This window comes from Musca autumnalis, unplaced genomic scaffold (assembly GCF_047663935.1).
Source record: "Musca autumnalis isolate F117 unplaced genomic scaffold, ASM4766393v1 scaffold_4, whole genome shotgun sequence".
NCBI classification, from domain to species: Eukaryota; Metazoa; Arthropoda; class Insecta; order Diptera; family Muscidae; genus Musca; species Musca autumnalis.
The window spans coordinates 142,649,814-142,672,133 of NW_027411977.1; the positions used below are offsets into that span (position 1 = coordinate 142,649,814).

General features: G+C 37.3%; 1 protein-coding gene across 1 annotated transcript; it reads left to right on the forward strand.

The window, feature by feature from the left end:
- Positions 1 to 1,029: 1,029 nt before the first annotated feature.
- LOC141400662 (uncharacterized) lies at positions 1,030 to 19,391 on the forward strand. Its single transcript, XM_073980027.1, has 4 exons — positions 1,030 to 1,162; positions 17,383 to 17,754; positions 17,814 to 18,349; positions 18,417 to 19,391. The coding sequence occupies exons 2-4, from the start codon at positions 17,560 to 17,562 to the stop codon at positions 19,366 to 19,368; spliced, it is 1,683 nt and encodes a 560-aa protein (XP_073836128.1). The 5' UTR covers positions 1,030 to 1,162; positions 17,383 to 17,559; the 3' UTR covers positions 19,369 to 19,391.
- Positions 19,392 to 22,320: the final 2,929 nt, after the last annotated feature.

Genomic DNA, 22,320 nt, shown 5'->3' on the forward strand with positions numbered 1-22,320 from the left:
GTAGTACTACATAAGTGGGTTTCATTATATTTTTGTTTTGTGTGAACTAAATTTTCCTTTACTGCTACAAAAATGTCTTTGTCATGCTAGATAACTTTTTGGTTTTGGTCATAAGTATTGTACATTACATCTCTGATATTTGATAATTAAATTTTCACAATTATTGAAAAGAAGTTCCGTGGAGAGCGATTGTCCAGGGATAGTGGTATAGGGTATCCCATGGTCGGCTCCGTCCGACTATAGACTTTTCTTCCTTGTTTTAAATATATCATTTAATAAAAGATATTCTCATTATGGCAATTGCACCGAGTCTCCAAAAATTTATCATTCCATTTCTCCTCCCTCCCGGAATATCCAGTTTGATGTACAATTAAAATAAAATACAAGATAAAAAGCAGATTAAAAGAAACACATTTTTAATAGTTCCTGTAATGAAATATACCTGTAATGTTTTTTTGAGTTCAATATCAATTCTGTAGTAAATATTAAATACTCAATGTTTGTCTCGAAAAAAATTGAATATATTGCAATTTAATGCTATTGTGTAAACAAATGTGTTATGTATGCATAACTCTGCCATGCAAATATTTCATCGTTCTTAATACAACAAATCCTTCTCTCAGTTTCAACATAAATCCCAAAACAAGTTTATTAACTTTCATTTCGGCTTTCGTGTTCTATGGATAATAAATGAACTCAGTAGGATTTAACATTTGGATGAATGGCATGGCATGCAAAGTAATAATCGTTCGTTAATGTCGTAACAATGAATTTTTTGTTAGGCACCAAAGTCACTTACATAGTTGAGCAATTAACCTGAAAGTTTTACCTTGTGCCAGGTCGCACCCACATATCACGTCACATACTTGCTTTTGTTTTTACCACAGCAATAACAGCAACATTTTTTTGTCGATGTATGGGTAATTATGACTGGAAATGTCCTTGCCGGAAATAAATAAGCATTGGTGGTGCTGAGAACGTATTGTTGTGTGTAGTTTTTGTTTAATAATGGCGAACAGTACTACAGCAAAACAATTGGGTTAAAAAAATTAAAATAGTTCCTGTAAACTTGTACATTTTAGATCTAATGGATATATTTCGTCGATAGGATGGTAGGTTTATGTTTCTATGTAGCCCCAGATTTCAGTGATAACATTAAAAGGTAATAATTTTGAATACTGTTTGTACCTATTGCAAATATGTATATATTATTTGAAACTTAAAAACTTATATTTTAAAGAAAACAACCTAAAAGACTCTTTAATTAAAAAATAAGAAAAAAAAACAAATTTCAACTCACAGCTTAAATTGTGCACTAAATGGAGTCAATAATAAATAACAAGTAATGGTTTACTTGATTATATAATGTATTCAGAAGTTGACAGTTTCGGGTGTCAGTTTAAGATCAATATCTAGGCTAAATTTATTGCGTATATGAGGGTATATAGGAGGGTATAATTACTACTAGAAGCGGGGATATTCGCATCTGAATAAAGTTTTAATGCTCTCCACATAAGTTTTTTCCCCATTCCGACCCCTGAATATTATCCGACCGTTATTTGGCCACCTACGCCAACTTACTTTGTATCATTAGCTTTGTTCCTTTACTTTGTTAATGGTAAGGGTTGTAAAAGAGAAAAGTGTCAAAATTGTTTAAAATTGCTCTCTCATGAACATTTTTACCAGAAAAGAAAAGGAACGGAAATATGGTAGATCATCAATTTTCGTCTTTTATTTCACAGTTTTTAATTTAGTTTTGTCAGCGTTCGATTTTTTCTTCTGTTTTTCGTCCATTTTCTTTTTCATGGTGAAATAATCGTCAAACAAAAGTCGAAAAATCAGTTCTGCCATTTTTACCTCAGAAATTTTGCTGGTAGCCTGTGGTAGAAGCGAAAGCCATTTTCGCTATCTCTCCACTCTCACTCTCTTAAAAATTGCTTCCAGTTTTGCCACGGGGTTAAGGAACGCTTTGCAGGTTAAAAATGGTAACAAATGGTAAAAATGGTAACCTCAGGTAAGTAAAAGAACACAGCTATTGTGAAGGTGGGATTTTCAGGCTTTGCCTTTGGAAGGTCCCCAATCAAAGCAGTGATATTCGTCATTATAAGTAAAATCGCAAAAATGAATTCATTAGGTTTCCTTAACGACTATTCCGATATGTACGTTGTTTGACCACCTACGACAACCTACTTTACATCGTTAGAAAGGTGATATCTTCTACTTTCATTTCTGAATATTATCCGGCCATCGCCAAAATCAGTAGTCTTCTTCCCCTCCGGGAGCCCATTAATCACCAAAATTGCAACCTGTAGCTTGATTACAAAAAAATGGAATGTGTTACCGACTATTGCGATATCTCCGTTACTTGGCCACCTACGAGTACCTACTTTGCATCATTGTAAAGATGGTATTTTCTACTTTCGTAGTCAGGCTTTACTTTTCGAAAGTTCGCAACCAAAGCTGTGATATTCGTCATTATTAATAAAATCTCAAAAATGAAAAGTTGTGTTTTATTTGCGACTATTGTCATATCTTCGTTGTTTGACCATCGTCGTTAAAAAGGCGATATTTTCTACTTTCTTCTTCACGTTTCGCTTTCGGTATACCCCATATAGAATCTAAGATATTCGCTTTGGAAAATAACGTTGACTTTTTGTCCAAATAAGTTTTTTATCCATTCCGACCACTAAATATTAACCTGCCATCACCAAAATCAATAGGCTTCTTCCCCTCCGGAACCCCTATCAACACCCACAATTTGGTGACGATCCGAATTAAATTGCGACCTGTAGCGTGATTACAGAGTTTAGATGGACAGACGGACGGACACACATAGCCAGGTCGACTCAGCTCGTCTAGACATTCATTTTGGTATATATAAGTATTAGGGTTATGACCCTGAGTCGATTTAAGCATGTCCGTCCGTCTGTCCGCCTGTCAATGTATTTTTGTTCGCAACATACAGGTCGCATTTTTTGTCTGATTCAGCTGAAAATTGGGGAATATAATTTTTTTATCCATAGGAAAAATGCTATTGCTTTTGGTGAAAATCGGTTCAGATTTGGATATAGCTCTCCTATATATTTTCGGCCGATTTGACGTATTTGCTGCACTAAACACGCTATATAGGTCCGATTTTGATGCAATATGGAATCAGTGACTGAATTCGGTCTAAAAATAAATGTGCCAAATAACATCGAAATCGGTTCAGATTTGGATATATCTCCCATATATATTTTCGGCCGATTTGAAGTAATTGCTGCACCAAACACGCTATATACGTCCGATTTTTATGAAATTTAGATTGTGTGGTTGAACTCGATCTAGAAATAAGTGTGCCAAATTATATCGAAATCGGTTCAGATTGGGATGTAGCTCCCTTATATATATTCGGCCGATTTGATGTAATTGCTGCACCAAACACGCTATATACGTCCGATTTTGATGCAATGTGGAATGAGTGACTAAATTCGGTCTAAAAATAAATGTGCCAAATAACATCGAAATCGGTTCAGATTTGGATATATCTCCCATATATATTTTCGGCCGATTTGAAGTAATTGCTGCACCAAACACGCTATATACGTCCGATTTTGATGCAATATGGAAAGAGTGACTGAATTCGGTTTAAAAATGAATGTGCCAAATAACATCGAAATCGGTTCAGATTTGGATATAACTCCCATATATATTTTCGGCCGATTTGAAGATATTGCTGCACCAAACACGCTATATACGTCCGATGTTGATGAAATTTAGATTGTGTGGTTGAACTGGATCTAGAAATAAGTGTGCCAAATTATAACGAAATCGGTTCAGATTGGGATACAGCTCCCTTATATATATTCGGCCGATTTGAAGTAATTGCTGCACCAAACACGCTATATACGTCCGATTTTGATGAAATTTAGATTGTGTGGTTGAACTCGATCTAGAAATAAGTAAGCCAAATTATATCGAAATCGGTTCAGATTGGGATATAGCTCCCTTATATATATTCGGCCGATTTGAAGTAATTGCTGCACTAAACACGCTATATACGTCCGATTTTGATGAAATTTAGATTGTGTGTCTGAACTCGATCTAGAAACAAGTGTGCCAAATTATATCGAAATCGTTTCAGATTTGGATATAGCTCCCATATATATTTTCGCCGATTTCACGTATTTGCTGCACGAAACACCCTATTTTATCTAGTAATAAGTGTACCATATTATATAGAAATCAGTTCAAATTGATATATATCTCCTATATATATTTTACATATTCACAGTGGTGTAGGGTATCATATAGTCGGCCCCGTCCGACTATGATCCTTTCCTTACTGTTTTTTTAGAAAAAATGTCAAAAAGTCATAACCCTAATATACATATAATCTGAAAAATTGGGTTTTCCTCTGTCGGCAAGGTAATAAAACAGCTGCGGAAACGTACGATCTTCAATATAGATAGATATTCAAGTTTTTTTAAATGAAAACAATAAGAGATTTTTGTGTGTTTTCAAAAAGTAAAATACCATAATTGTTTTGTAAAATAGTACGAAAAATAAATCTTGGCATCCGGACTTACCATTTTGGCGCACCACTCAATTTTTTTAATGAATAAAAAATTTATTTCTTAGAAAAAACTTATGAAGAAAAAATGCAATTTATAAGTGCATTTTTAAGTACTTAGCTAACGAATTCAATAAAAATTTAATTAATTTTATGTACTTTCAAAATTTGTTCAAGTTCCGCTTAACTTTCCATATTTCGCACTGTGCTTCCGTCTGTCTGTTGAAATCAAGAAACACCTCGCAATGTATAAGATAGAGCTTTATAAATTGGTATAGTAGGTCCCATTACTCCAAGGATGTTTGGTATTTTAAATGGGCCACATCGGTCCACGTTTTGACATATCCCCCATGGAACGGTACCTCGGTATTTTGAGGTTGTGGCCTCAATATCCAAGCGAAATGACTGAAATTTGGTATTTAGTTTTCGTTGGGGGTACACAACATTCCACAAGGAATTTGTCAGTGTAAGTAAACGTCTTCATATAGCCCCAATAGAAAGGTACCTCCTCTTGGTCGGAGTCAGTACACCATCGACCAATATGTTCAGTGGGAGCCTCATTTCAGCCGATATATGTTCATATTCCTAAGACGAAAGAACTGCATTAGGTCAGCTGTGTAGACATTTAACTTAAGAGTATCGCATATGTCACCGAACGATAGTACACGACGCCAAGATCGTACAATAATCCACATACGTTGCGATCTATATGCCATCTGGAGGGTGTGGAATTTCAGAAAGGTAGAGGTTAAAAACTTGCGGAGATATCAACCTTGGGGAAAGAAGAAGTTCACTCTACGGGTTTTAGACCTATTTTCTGAATTCCACAAATGAGGAGCGTCCGCACACATAGTCAATCACGGTTGGAGAGTGTTATTTTCTATATCCTCGAACAGCATGTCATGGTTGACTGGCGACAGGAGTGAAATCGACCTGTACGGTTAATTGCCAACCACTCTAGGGGTGTTGTATAAACTGCTGGTTAAAATAACAAGCGTACCTCTTTGGGTCAGTTACAATACGCCGTTGAAAGTAACAGTTGTTCTATCATCCTTCTTTCCCGGATTCAAGAGTGATTAACCGTTGCTCACATATTATTTAATCCTTTACCAATTATGCATTGCTTCTGGTGGTCTAGCCACATTTTCCGCTTATGTTCGCCTACTAGCCTGTTGACTTCAAGAGTAAGTTCTCCAAGTTTTTGTCTTTAAAGTTCGTACAACGAAGCTCATCACGCTCATTTCCTAGTTCCGCTCACAGCAGCGAGCGGCTGCTGCAGCAATGGCGTCCCGGAAAGTGCTCTCAGGTACCCAAGGATCTAAAAGGAATGGGCAGCTCTCTGAATCGGTGATTGGTAAATTCTCTGAACCCTTGCCAATCAGCTTTCTAATGGTTTCGAAAAGTACATACCTATGGCAGTAATCCTGGAAGTGCACTCATTCCCTACATCCATTACATCTCACCATTGTTGACATGTGGTGGATGCGGATCTGGCAAACGCAACACATCCATACTGACCCGGGGTTTCCCTCTATCCCGGCTATCTATCGCTCCCATGTTGAAAAACTATACGAACACAAACACATCACTGTTGAGGTGACGGCCCCTGGTCGAAGATTCATCTGAGTCAATCCGTTGCATAGAACTGGCCGGCGCGCCGCGGCGTGGGGTTTGGTTCCTTTGGGTCTCTACCTTTTTTCGGTTTTATAACGGTAAATGTAGAGAAAAAAACTCTGGCTTCATCCATTACCATTGATATTTCGATGGATGATTTCGCGTTTCGAATGACGTCTGCAACATCGCCCATCGTAAAATGTGGTGGTACCTCCTCGGTTGGGAGGGCTCTTCTTACACGGCATAGCAGACATCTCTTCGCCCTATCACTCTCGGGTGCTCCATAAACTGCCGATTAAAATAACATGTGCACCTCTTTGGGCCAGTTACTGTCACACGGTTGAAAGTAACAGGCGTTATATCTTCCTTCTTTCCCAGATTCGAGAGTAATTTAACCATGGCCAATTTACTTCATCCTGTACCAATGTATGGATTGCTTCAGGTGGTCTAGCCACTTTATCCGCTTATGTTCGCCTACTAGCCAGTTGACTTCAAGAGAAAGTTCTCTCTCTCTCTCTTCTCTCTCTCTCTCTCTGGGGCTTCAGGGTTCGTACAAGAAACTCATCACGCTCATTTGCTAGTCCCGTCGCCTCTGCTGGGAAATTTGGTCTTATTTCGGGTATTCGAGCGAGCGGATGTCCAGTGATGATGTCCCGGAAAGTTCTCACAGCTACCCAAGGATCTGAGGGAACGGGCAGCTCTCTGAAGCGGTGATTGGTAAATTCGGTGAACCCTTGCCAGCTTTCCCATGGTTCAGAAAAGAACGGCGTTCAGAGGTTATGAACGGGTGGCCTATGACGGGTTGCCAGGATACGCCATTTATCGGACTGGTGCTACAATAGTGATATCTGGCGAGCTCCGAAAAACTTCTGTTATCCTCGTAGGAGAGTCTTTATTCACCGTGCAATACGTGAAGCTATCAATTTGCTCGGCCAGCGCAGTACCCTCTGTTTATTACCAGAATACCAAAGCTCATGATGGCTCAATATGTAATTGTGTTCGTGTATTAATATGAAGTGGTTATCATCAGCTATGATACTCTGCTCCTCCAATGTATAAGGCCAAATTATCTAGTGCAATGTAGTAAAAATTTAAAGTGTTGATTCTGAAGTTAAGTATTGACTGCAAACCATTTTGTACCTAATGTGTATAGAAACTAGGAAGTATTCCTTATTTTTCTATTAATGTGAGATACAATACAACAACAATTTCCAACAGTTTTATACAGGTCAATTAGCCATTGCCTACGCAGCGTATCATCCATAAACACTAAAACAACAAAATCAATAACTCTGCTTGAAAAATTTGTTACGCTTTTGTCTAGTCTTCTCTAATTATCTGAACGGAAACATCCTTTGGTTGCATTGATTTCAAATGTACTTGCTTCCTTCTCGTCTTCTTTTAAAAAGAAAAAAAAAAACAGAGAGAGATGGATAACGTCTTATTTATGTTGCACACATCTTCAGGGCTACCCAAGTAGTTGTAATTTATGATGGAACAGTAATTGATAGTTACACCAAAAACCATTGACTTTTGCAAATCTTCTAATGGCCAACAAGTGTCCGGCCTGTTTAAAAGTAAAAAATACTCACATCAAAGGTCTAATTAGAGGCTTCTCTGTCGTTTTATAACTCCGTAAATTGGAGATATGATAAATGGAGTTTGATATTCTCAAGTAATTAGCAGAGAATGTCCACAGATGTAAAGCCATTATTAGCGAAGAATATATCAATTACTGCCTGCTTGATAGATCCTAAATAAGGACTACGAAAAATGGTCAATAAGGACTATGATAAATGAACAAAATAAAAATTGCTCCAACAAAACTAACGGAAGCATCTAAGAGAACATGGTAATGGGATGTTAATGTGACTAATTTGTTGAATAAGGTACAAAGGTACTTGTCGTACTTTTTAAGTGTTTTTGTGGATGTGAGAAAAAGTATGTAAAGTAAAAGTCAGTGTTAAATTCGGCCAGAATGAAAATTTTACACAGTATTGCTAAAACTTTTGGCATTGAAATACACTTTGCAGTTTTTATAATAGGCATAATGTGTATTTGGTTAAAGTTGAGATTTTGAAATACACCCCCGTTCACCTTAATAGGATGGATTTTTATGTAAAATCACATGCCCAGAATTCCACAATGTGTCAACATTGTTCAGTTTTTATAATAGGCATAATGTGTATTTGGTTAAAGTTGAGATTTTGAAATACACTCCCGTTCATCTTAATAGGATGGATTTTTATGTAAAATCACATGCCCAGAGTTCCACTATGTGTCATTGTCAGAAAAATCAAAACTATGTTGACATATTTTCGCACTAATATCATGCCCTACAAGAAATAACCAATTTTTTTTTTTGTAAAAAATTTTGTTGAATTTCGAAGGGGGCGGCGTACTTCCCTATACTCTATTTCTTTGAAAATATTTACAAAAATTTCGAATGTATCGGTTTGGATATGAATTTAAGAGGCAATTGTTGTTGTGTCTCCGACCTTACCTACTTCTTTAGGACCCAAAGGCTTGATCACGCACACTTTTTAAAATATGTTACAACTACAAAACTACTGAACCGATTTTCTAGAAATACGGCAAAGGGAAGTACCCCCTCCCTTAGCCATATCTTTATGAATACAATTCAAATGCCGTCATTTAGGTTTTTATGGGAAATTTTTACTTTTTTCAAATTCAATTTAAAAAAGCTCAATGTTGGCCGTCAACGATGATTTTCAACAAGTAAAAAAGCGATAAGTTCGAAAAATCCAAACTTTTCATACCCTCCACCATGAAGTGATCTAAAATTGCAACCACTGAGAACCATTAATAAAATAATTACAGTTAATTTATACTTATGTAGATAAAAACGTGAAGGATACCTGAAATCAAGTGGGGCCGTTATATTGGGGCTATACTTAATCATGGACCTATAAGACAGTTTTTGTGAACATATATCTTTACTTCTCTAAGCACAAAAAATCCAACTTACAACCAATTCGGTGGTCAAATAATACTTTCAAAATTCCTTAAAGCGACGCGTCGCCGTCAAAATACTGTTACGAATGTAACTGATAGGTTTAAGTTAATTTAGTTTAATTTCCGTTAATTTAAAATTTTGAATTGTAACGTAAAGTTTTATTACGCAGTTACTTTATTTAAGCAACAACAACAACTACCATGTAGAAATCTCTTCAACATTCTAGTTCTTTACCTTTCATTAATGTGCTTTTGTTTTGTTTTGCCACAATCATGTAATTATTGTTTAGTTTGTTACTTCTTTATTTCTTGCATTTGTTTGTTGTTGTAATTACGTCATTACTGCGCTTGTCTACTTGTATGTATGTGAGTATGGTTGTTCGCTTAGTGCGAATGTGCGTCTGTGTGTTCGCTGCACAGATTCGAGATGTTGCCAGATTTTGTGGATAATTCTAGACCAAGGAGATTTTGGGTATAAATAGCGGTAGGAACGGCAACATTGAGTTAGTTGTGTTTTAAGCGTTGAACTGAACAGATCGTTAAAAGAAGTGCTGCGTGCTAACTAGATACAAGCTGTGTGCTTAGTAATTAAAGTCGGTTACGAATAAGTGTAATAAAGTAAATAAAGCATTGTAGAAACGTAATCTAAAACGAACCCTGTTTTATTTGGTACAAATCGTACTGGGGAATAAAACAACGTCTACACGGAGATTAGTTAAATCTAATTCCGTAACAATTGGTGTCAGGAAGTGAGATTACGATAATCCTACAATGAACTTAAAATTCAAGGATCTACAAGAGGAACACTTGAAGAAGTTCCTATCTAAGCTTGGGTTGCCAACTACCGGAAGTAAGGCTGTGCTACAAAAACGCCTTTTGGAAGAGTTAAAGTACCGTGAAGTGGACATCGACAAATGTGAGTTTGATATTAGAGATGAAAATTCAGAGGCGGTTGCGAGTTATACGGAGGTTGCAAAAGTGATTACAGCAACATTGGCGAAGGAATTTAGTAAGAGAATGGAAGAGGAATCTATTGCAATAAATGAAAGCTTCAAATGTCTGACGGAGGAATTGGACGAAAATTCTCAAAAATTGGAAGAATTAGAGGTTATTGAAAAGCGATTGGAGGTTGTGGAAAACCATTTAAAGAAATTGGATGGACAATTTCTGGCCCACGACGAGAAGTTTGTGAATCTGGAAAAGAAAATGTGGGAACTGGAAATCAAAGGAGAACCAGTGCGAGTAATTGATAACACCCTGAAAATCAAGCCTCCTGAATTCGACGGATCTACATCGTTTGATGTCTTCAAATTACAATTCGAGATGGTGGCTTCGAGAAATTCGTGGAGCGACAACGACAAGGCGGTACGACTACTTATGGCATTGAAGGGCGGTGCTGCTGACGTATTACAGAATATTCCCGCCGCTTCTAGAAACAACTATGGAGATATAATTGCTGGTCTCGAACTTAAGTACGGTGGCGGACATAAGCAAGAGACAATGGTGAAACCTCAGGCTTGCAATGTGCAGAGGCTGGAAGTTGAGGACAACAATCCCCAGACCGTTGTCGAACTAATGAAAGATGCACAAATGCAGGTAATATATAAAGTGAAACGAGGTGCTGGCAGAACGAAAAAGGCGTGCTATAACTGTCGGAAGGCTGGACACATTGCACGGGAATGCAGATTGCGACAACAAAGGCCCAGATTCGCCTCACCGCCTTCAAAAAGCGACGACCAACCGGTGGCCAAGAATCTGCAAATAGAGACATCAGGTGAATCAAATAAAATGAATTCCGTCAATCACGAGGCGCCGCTGGCAGAGGATGAAAACGATGGCCAAACTATCTCTATAGCCTAGTCCAGCAGGAGAATCACAACTTAACGGTGAAAGGCTTCGTCAATGGTGTATTGCGTACCTTGACATTGGACACCGGTGCAACAAAGTCCATTATTAGACCGGATTTGGTAAAAGGGAAGGTAATGCCGTTAAATGGAGTCAAATTGCGGACGGCCACAGGCGAGACTACAACGGTGCATGGAAAGGCCTACCAAAGGCTGAGCATGGGTAGAAAATCTGTAAATTTCGATTTTGTAGTGGCCGATATTATGGACGAAGTTATACTTGGTGTAGACTTCATGATTGCCTTCGATATCAACCTGGACATAAAGCACCGCGTGATGACATGGTCCAATGTGGAAATACCGATAAGTGTGGGCTACAACGAGAAAAGCAAATATCGCCCGAAGGCAGAATCCAGCGAGATCGCTGTCGATATCCGTACGCTGAAGGTGGAAGCCGCCGACAATTGGCCCGTAGGAAAGCGGAAAAATCCCGTAACGAGGGGGAAAAAGCGAAGACGTACGTCGAGGAAATGTGCATCGAAAAGCGACCGTACAGCAAGAAAGGACAAGTCCGATGAAGAACAGGTGGCACTTAGGAGGGTGACCACGAAGAAAGAAGGTATAGCGTCGCGATTCCTGGAGAGAAAGCAACGTCGTCCAGAAGAGCAAGAGTCCAAAGCTGACGCAGTAGAGGGTACATCTAAATCAGTTGCCACCACTACAGAACGAGAACTGCGTCTAGTCAAGAGGAACAGGCTTAAGCGGGAGGCAGTGGTACCAATGCCCATACCACAGAGAGGGAACTGTGCCTATTCGGGACGAACAGGCTTAAGCGGGAGGCAATGTTACGAATTTAACTGATTGGTTTAAGTTAATTTAGTTTAATTTCCGTTAATTTAAAAATTTGAATTGTAACGTAAAGTTTTATTACGCAGTTACTTTATTTAAGCAACAACAACAACTACCATGTAGAAATCTCTTCAACATTCTAGTTCTTTACCTTTCATTAATGTGCTTTTGTTTTGTTTTGCCACAATCATGTAATTATTGTTTAGTTTGTTACTTCTTTATTTCTTGCATTTGTTTGTTGTTGTAATTACGTCATTACTGCGCTTGTCTACTTGTATGTATGTGAGTATGGTTGTTCGCTTAGTGCGAATGTGCGTCTGTGTGTTCGCTGCACAGATTCGAGATGTTGCCAGATTTTGTGGATAATTCTAGACCAAGGAGATTTTGGGTATAAATAGCGGTAGGAACGGCAACATTGAGTTAGTTGTGTTTTAAGCGTTGAACTGAACAGATCGTTAAAAGAAGTGCTGCGTGCTATCTAGATACAAGCTGTGTGCTTAGTAATTAAAGTCGGTTACGAATAAGTGTAATAAAGTAAATAAAGCATTGAAGAAACGTAATCTAAAACGAACCCTGTTTTATTTGGTGCAAATCGTACTGGGGAATAAAACAACGTCTACACGGAGATTAGTTAAATCTAATTCCGTAACAATACCTTAGAGCGTCAATCCGACCCCTTATGTGGAACTACGTATATTAGAGCTATAACAAAAAAACCTCGTCGTACCTTAGGTTGAATATTACCCCCATAAAGAAAACGCGTTTTTAAGTTCGCACCGGGAGCTATTTCTAAAGGTCTTTTCATAATTTGTTCAGATCTGCCGACGGAGATATACCCTAATCCCAGGACCAAAAATGAAGCAATTATGCCGTATATAAAATATATTGATTTTGAATGGGAGGTACCCGAAGGACGGTACCGATATATTCCATATTCCAACTTGATACATGACAGGATGAAATAATACGATGCGCAATGTCAGAATCTCCCTAGATTTATCTTGTGGATTTTTTTCCAAAATTTTGTGTGTGAGATACACGAAGAAGTGTATCTATTTAGTCAGTGAGCAAAACCTTCTTCTTCCATTTTTTCAAATACATAGTAAAAAATCAAAGAGCACAAAACAAAATGACAATCCAAAATGGCTGATAATACCAACATACAGTTAAACTAAAAGTGAACCACCTTCATTACCAAATCATTTTTTGCATTTAAAGTATATTAAAAAGATATTGTAAAGGGTTTATATTTCTAAGTTTTATCGGTAAGGGCTGTAGTTTGATCCCAATATGTTATTCACCTAAAATCTTTGTTATATAGGAAGATATATAGCGAAAATTGATAAAGGACACATTTCAGAGGTCACAGTCAAAGTTAGCCACTATAATAACGTGGTATAAATGATAATTTTTATAAATTTTCTCGTTTAGAGTTAAGCTTGATGATCGAAATGTTTTTGCAAGTGAAAAAGGAAAGCCAAGGACTCGAACTCACGCAGTCACCAAATTACGTGACCTGGTTTCGCTGTTAGTTGAGCAGCTCTTCAGACGTATCGACAGTGGAATGGCAGGTATGTTTGAGACTACGAAATCCACATTCGGTTCCGGCAAAATTTTAGCTAAGTCCATACAAAATAGGTTAAGTCGCAAAACTCCATCAGTAGTGCGATTGTCTAACTCATTTTTTAAATTACCGACAAAAAAAGGCAGCGCAAAATAGCGTTTGTCATAAAGAAATACATTTCAACGGCCAAATATCCGTTATTGTATAAAAACACATTTGCATTTGCAAAACGAAAAGTTCTAGGACAGAGAATCCATTTCACAGTCGATACGTCTGAAGAGCTGCTCAACTAACAGTGAAACCAGGTCACGTAATTTGGTGACTGTGTGGGTTCGAGTCCTTGGCTTTCCTTTTTCACTTGCAAAAACATTTCGATCATCAAGCTTAACTCTAAACGAGAACATTTAAAAAATCATTAAAAATGATCTTCGCCCCAACAGGCAAAATTTCATAAAAATAAAAAACAGTCTGAGCCCGGCTGGTATTTGAACCCATGTCCGTGAAAACATATGAAAAAAATGTTATCACGGCGTGTTAGCCTTCAAAGCCAAACTCATAACTTCAAAGGCAGCGCAAAAAAAAAAAAGCTTTTGTCATGAAGAAAAATACAATTCAACGGCCAAATATCTGTTATTGTATAAAAACACATTTGCATTTGAAAAACCAAAAGTTCTAGTACAGAGAAGCCATTCCACAGTCGATATGTCTGAAGAGCTGCTCAACTAACAGTGAAACCAGGTCACATAATTTGGTGACTGTGTGGATTCAAGTCCTTGGCTTTCCTTTTTCACTTGCAAAAACATTTCGATCATCAAGCTTAACTCTAAACGAGAAAATTTATAAAAATCATTAAAAACGATATTCGCCTCAACAGGCAAAATTTCATTAAATAAATATTTTTCCAACAGGGCTCTAGAGGATATTCCTTGCGTTTTTTTTTCTTATATTCGCAAACTAATTAATAAAATGCCTATCCTAAGTATGTATGTATGTTTAGACGAAATCCGTTTCAAACAATTTGGGTCGATTTACCAATGTCTGTCCGTCTGGCTGGATCAACAGATTTGGCCCAAAATTAGGTTCTCGTAATATTTTGTCCAAACTTAATTTAATTTCGAAAATAGGACATATCTGCCCACTCCTTCGGTGACCTCTCCCACAAAATTTCAAATTTTTTGGCACAGCACAGTGTCCAATTTTACGAAAAACCTGGCCAAAACTCTATAAATGAATGGATTTTGACCCAACCTTGGGTTCTTATTTTTCTTGGATGGCTGGCTTCATTTTTCATTTTATTTAACCCTCATACTGTTATTAAGGGGTCTTTTGGTCCCTTCTCCTATAAAATGTAATCGTATCAGACCAAACTACTCTACAAATATGTTCCAAATTAATTTTTACTACACGCAGTAAAATATATGTTAGAAATATGTTTGGATCCAAACAAATATTTGTTTGGGACTGATTGCAAACAAATATATGTTTGGATCCAAACATAATTTGTTTTGTAACATATCTCAATTTTTTATGTTTGGGTACCAACATATTTTTTTATAATAAAATATATTTTTCATGGGTGGAGAGAAGATGTTTGTCAAAGAGAGTAACAACAGGGCTCTCGCTGCTGCGGAATACCGGTTTATAATAAAGAGCTGTGTGTATGATGTAATAGGAGACGCAGTAGTTTTGTGATGTGTATGTGTAAAACACATGTGTTTCGTGCTTTGTTGTTGTTAACCAACGTAGCAAGCAAAGAGGAAAAGAAAAAAATGGTATTAATTATGTTGGTCTTGTTTCTTCAGTGTTCTAGAGACAATTGTTGAGTAAAGATGGTAAAGTAAGTGAAAAATCAGTCTTTTCTTAAAGAAATTGTGCTTTTTAATAAATTGAATGTTCAATACATTTTATAATTGGATGAAAAGGTAAATGGAAATTTTTTATTGGACAAGGAAGGAATCGCATTTAATATTGGTAATTACATCAATACATTTTTCATATACATACATACATATGTATATTTGAAATATGGATGTACCTAATTATTACATTATATAATCATTTGATTCCAGATGCCGATTTCACGCTGATGATTTGAACTTTGAAGAAATTGTATTTTATTTCACAACTAAGGAGAAGCGTTCAAGGATGTTTCTATTATTTTTTCTTTTTAAAAGTGCGACTTTTTAGTTTGGTTTTCTTTTTGTGGCTTTTGGGTTTGTATTTGTTTGCACCCAAACATATATTTGTTTCAGGACCCAAACATATGTTATGTTTGGGACTGCTTGCAAACAAATATATGTTTTCTGCAAAATATGTTTGGGAAATATGTTAGAGAGGCCTTTTTTCTGTATGTATACTTTTATGACATTGAGGTATAAGAAAAAAGCATATTCTCAACTTTTTTAAATAAATATAACCGATCTATTAAACTTTCGAGAAAAATTTACAATGGGTAACTATTATTTTGAGCAGTTGTATATATAATACCTGAATAAAGAATTTCTGTTGCAAATGTCTTGAGAGTCACTGTTTGTATAGCTTTCGTTCATTGGATGATCCTTTAAGTGAAATAACGATAAATAGTTTACCTTACATCACAGTAGAGCGAATTCAAAGTCTATGAATATAAATATTTTAAAATGTTCGATGCTCTTGTATTTACTGCTCAGTTTCCTATGCTTATTTCTGTAAAAAAATAATCAATATTATTGTTGCAGAGTTTTTATAGAATATTTCCGATTTCTTTATTTACTGCATATGTAACGGTCGTTGTCCTAAAATTTCTTATCTTATTATTCCAATTCATATGCATTCATATATACATACATACATATATAATAAATAATGTTTTGATAACAAATGACACAAAGCTGCAATGAATCTTTTTTCCTTAGTTGAAGAAGCTGCTGCAAAAAGCTTCTGCGTAGCACACCCGCAAATAAAAATAAGTATACCCGACATCACTACCCCTGAGCACTATACACTATACTAACAAATTAAGGATACAAGAAAATTAAACCTTTTTAAAAGCTTCGAATTAAATGGAATATAATTATATGTTTAACTTTTTGGGCCGTACCTCATGGCTAGAGTTGTGTAGTTCCGGAACGAACTAGTTCCAAGGAACTATTCCGAATAAGGAACTATATCCGGCTCTTGCTATAACCTTTATCATATATAGTTCCTTTTGTTCATCTCGTTTCTTTAATTTATCACCTACGTGGATCTTTTTTCGTTGTGTTAAGTTTTCAGATTCTGCCACATTGGCAAATAAACGTAAATGACATGCGCGTTACATCGCTGCAATTCATTTATTATTATGTCACTTCCACCAAACGATAATTCAGAAAGATTCATGGAACTATATCGCTCTCGGAACTATTTGGAACGAAGGAAACAAAAAGTACGATAAGATAATTCATATAGATTTATGGAACTATATCGCTCTCGGAACTATTTGGTACGAAGGAAACAGCAAGAACTATGAAAGTGAAAGACTCATTGAACTATATCGCTCTTGGAACTATTTGGAACTATATTGAGGAACTAGTTCCTTTTGGGAAAAGGAACTAGAAAGATCGATCCGCTCCGGGAACTAGATTGCCCAACTCTACTCATGGCTGATTTATAATTTTCAGTAATGAAACTAATATTCTTAATTATGTGAGCTATGTATATATTTGAACCGAATTTGATAAAATGGGACTGAGGTATTTATTGGCTGAATATTATGTTTCGGAAACATATTATTGCTTTGAAAATAGTTAATGGTGGAAACATATGCAGACACTTGAAACCAGCCGAATTTATATCTTATAAGCTTATCCAATTTTAATTAAATTAGGTGGGCGAAAATTTGTTTGGGAGCTATATCCAAATCTGAACCGATTTCAACATGTATATCATATTTTGCTTTCTGGACACGTTTGTATTTTCTCCGCCAATATTTAATTCCAAAGGCTTAGCAATAAACATTTTTTCAGATACTTAACACAATACCTGTAGCTAATTCTCTTCGTCTGCTTTGGAGGAGGATGTTCCTGCGTCAAAGCTTCCTGCTTGTGTTTGAAGTTAATTGTCCCGAGTTTTGTTTTACAACAGCAACGATTTAAAGTAATTGTAGACCAGTGTAGTCTGGTTCAAACCCAAATGATAAAGCTATGCGAATAACATTGAGACATAAGTATGACACATTTGTATACTGTAAGAAACAACATCAATTGACGAATATGTCTTTTGATGAGAAGTCGAAAATTTGGAGAGGTCCTGTACGGGCAAGTCGATTTGGGCCAAAGGATTCTGTGGGGACCGTGCTACTGAAATATCTACTGGAAAATCCGGAACACAAAGCACAGGTAGAGTTGTGAATAACTTATTATGTAAGGTTGTGAACAAATGCATGTTTCATTTACAGATTTGCTTCCAAAGTGGAATTGAGTTAACGAACCGGCAAGTAGCTTTGTTTTCAATACAAATAGCTGAGTATTTCCAAAAACAATTACAAATACCTCAAGGCACAATTATAGGTTTATGTGCTGGAAATAGTGACTATGTAACACCGCTCTTCCTGGGAAGTTTACTGGCTGGCTTAACGCTAAGTACTTTGGATCCTAGTTTTGGGGTTAATGGAATCAAGCACATCTATGCAATAACTAGACCACGACTCATGTTTTGTGATGGAAAAATCTACACAAAGATGAAACAAGCTCTTGATGAATGTGATCTACATTCAACGGTCATATACACAGTACGCAATCACATTGAAGGAGTGCCAAGTATTGAAGACTTCCTCAAATACACCAGTCAAATTAACCCTTCCTTGTATAAAGCTGTCAACTTGCAGCAAGGACCAAACCAAGTGGCTGCAATCCTTTGTTCCTCAGGAACCACTGGCTTACCCAAGGGCGTTAATATGTCGCATGCTGCTCTACTTGCTTTAGGAGAGTCTATGTAAGTATATACGCACGCAACGATGATTGCATATCTCTTGAACCAACTTCCTTATATGTAATTTTAGGTTGAACGATAAACCTTGCGAAAATTTACTTTGCTTCAGTAGCTTGTACTGGTTATCTGGCGTAATCGGTATCATGCGATCCATATTGACGAAAACAACATACATTATATCCGAAGCCCCATTCTGTCCTGAAGATTTTTTTGCAATTGTAGAACGTTATCGAGTGGCTGCAGTTTTAGGCCCACCATCTCACATGGCATTATGTTTCACATCGAATATGTTATCCGAATGCGATCTCTCCAGCATTGTGGATTATGCGGTGGGGGGTAGTAGAGTAAGTTACTCGCTGATTGAAAAATTCCAAAAATATGCCCCAAATGCCACATATAAAGTGGCCTACGGAACAAGTGAAGTATGTGTCATAGTATCTTCTGGTATGGTGGAACCAACGAATTCTGTGGGTTTCTTAAAGGCTAATGTCGAAGTAAAAATTATCAATGCACATGGCGAGTCGATGGGTCCTAACGAAGTTGGGGAGATATGTATTCGCACAAAATTACCCTGGGCAGGTTATTTTAATAATCCGAAGGCAACAAAAGCCATTTACGATGATGACTTATGGATACACAGCGGTGACATGGGCTACTTCAATAATGCCATGCAACTGTATATTGTGGACCGGAAAAAGGATATTTTAAAATATAATAATTTTCATTATACACCTTCATCGATTGAACGGGTTCTTAGCCAAATACCAGGGGTGGCTGATGTATGTGTTGTTGGTATACCAGATGATTGTATGGGATCTTTGCCTGCTGCAGCAGTTATAAAATGTATTAACAGTGATGTAAATGAGTTACAGATACATGAATACGCATCCGAACATCTGGAGCATTTTGAACAACTACGTGGGGGTATACACTTTCTCGAAGATTTTCCTCGAACAGTATCTGGAAAAACTATTCGACGTGAAGTAGCCACAATTTGTGAACAGTTGAGAAAAATAAAATAAAAAAGATTTAAAATGATACATAAGTAGCGCTTTTTTTGATTGCCAGCCGATCACTGAACAAACACCTTACGCTAACAAAAACTTTGAAAATATTTATAGTCCATGATTACTTTCTTTTTCACATCATGGAGATACCTCCCCAAGCTGATACGTTTTTAGCAACCGCTAAAGATTCGCCTATATTAGCTATGTCTTTGGCTAGTATTCCACGCTTGAAAAAAATACTTTACTATGAATGTGTTTACGCAGCGGCGGATAAATTTGAGTCGCCTTACATGAAGTTCATTAGCGTCACAAGAACACCTATAGAAGGCGTACTCCATTAAAACTGATATGAAACTGGACGAGAGTGTTTGACTGTGGAATTTTGATTAGACTGTCTTATAAATGATGTGTCCTGTCAACCCGTCATTTTCCATGGCTCAGGCCATAGTCTGTCATTGTCTCCGTTAACAGACCACCCACGGAAAAGCTAATTGGTAAGGGTTCCGAAAATTTACTAATCACCGCTTCAGAGGCCTGTCTATTCCCTCAGATTCTCGGGTAGCTTAGATCATTTTCAGTACCATCAGTGCGTTCAGGATCCATTAAACTTTACGAAATGAGGGTTTAAATCTGTTTTTTTTTTGTTTTTATTTATTTAAATACTACTTTAAGAATATTTTCAATAGGTAATAATATTTTCAATAGGTGTAGTAGGATTAATAAGAATATTTTCAATAGGTGTAGTAGGATTAATCGTTGGAGTGAAGGTAGTTTATGAAGACTCGATGCGGGTTTTGCAGCTAGGGAGTTCGTGGGGAGTTAGTTCTACCAGCTCGAGAAGTTAAGTGTTCGATGAACTCCTTGTAGTCAATCGGGAATTTGGTGACGGTTTGTAAGTAATCGGGAACCTATCGGGTTAATGACGGTTTGTCTATAGTCGTCCGACGTGATGAATTTCTGGTGATCGTGAGGTCGATGTTCAACGGTAGATGATCGGGGAAATGGTGTTCGGGCGTGAATGATTGGGATCATGATGTATTCCGTACTCAGTAGACGATCGGGAATACGATATTGTTAGAGTTCGGGAACAAGATATTGTTAGTGTTCGGCTACAGATACCCGTGGTGGCGAAGTATTCGATGTTCGGTGGTGCATATTCGGTGTCGGGCTGTAAATGTTCGGGAACACGTTCTGCGCTCGGTTGCAGATGTTCGGGAAAACAATGGGTTTGGCTGTATATATTCGAGAACACGATGGGTTCTGCGCATGGATGTGGATGATTGGGAGCACTGTGGGGGTCCGGCTGTAGATGTTCGGGAACACTATAGGTTCGGCTCTCGGCTGTGGATGTTCGGAAACACGATGGGTTCGGCTGTATGGGTTCGGTTGTAGGTGGCCGGAAACACGATGGGTTCGGCGTTTGGGTATTAGTCCAGTGCTACGATCTAGTTTCTTATTACGGAGCAGCTGGCTCAAAGCCACAGTGGAATTCCTGACCCGAAAGCCCTGTAGAACAACTCACTCGAAGGCCCTGCAAAACATCCGACACGAATTTCCAGTAGCATTGCTGACCCGAAGGTCCAGTGGAATAGCTGACCTGAAAAGCCTGTTTATGTATTAGCCACCGCATCTTATGGGTAGCTCTCAAACACCGAGGTGTCAGTTGGTGGATTTAGAGCAGTCTTTTGTTCCAACCCGTGTAGCCAACTACTGGCAGTAGTAAAATCACCATTCGTCTTCATTTTTTTAATACTGCTGGTGGGTTGTACAGATATATACTGAAATTATAGTTGACGGGACTAGAAACTGAGCGTGATGAGCTTCGACGAGTTAGGAAACTTACTCCTACAGTTTAATAAGCGAACATACACCAAAAAGCGGCTAGGTCTGATGCAATGGAACATTGGTACAGGAATAAGTAAATTGTGGGCAACGTTTAAATTATTCTCGAATCCGAGAAATAAGGAACTGCTGTTATTTTAAACGGCGCGACACTGACAGAAACGCAGAGGTGAGCTTGTTATTTTAAACGGCAATTTATAGAGCACTCTAAGAGTGATAGGCATCTCGGTCCAGGAAATGTAATCAGAGTTTAAGATGACTGATGATGCTGATGGCAACCGAAACACACCCAGAAAAAAATGCGATTTCTTCCTTGTCCAATAAAATATTTCCATTTACCTTTTTGATTCAATTGTAAAATGTATTGGACATTTAATTTACTAAAAAGCACAATTTCTTTAAAGGAAGACAAAACACTGATTAATTTACTCACTTTACCGTCTTTATTTAGATAACTGAAAAAAGAACAAAATAATTAATACCATTTTCTTCTTTTCCTCTTCGCTTGCTACTTTGGTTAACAACAACAAAGCACGAAACACACGTTTTTTACCACATACACACTACCAAAGCTTCTGCGTATCCTACTGACACAAGACACAGGTCTTTATTATAAACCAGCATTCCGCAGCCGCAAGAGCCCTGTTGTTACTCTCTTTGAAAAAAATCTTCTCTCCACCCATAAAAAATATGTTCTAACATAAAAAATATGTTGGTACCCAAACAAATAAAAATGAGATATGTTACAAAATGTTGCAAACATATATTTGTTTGGACACAAACAAATTATGTTTGAATCTAAACATATATTTGTTTGCAATCACTCCCAAACAAATATTTGTTTGGATCCAAACATATTTCTAACATATATTTTTCTGCGTGCAGAAAAAGCGTTGGTCCCAGCCTGAATCTCCAGTTGCTTAAACATAACGCAACATTGATGTACCCGGAGTTGAGTATTTGATAAGTGTCCTGAATCTATCCTTAGTAATTATTGTACCAGACGCCTGGAAAGTGTGTAGGGTTGTCCCACTGGGCAAGGATGCCCGCAGAGTAGCCAGTAGAGAAGATTCTAGAGGCACCACTCCTATCCATAATGAAAAGCAGAGTCCCAGTTGCCTACCA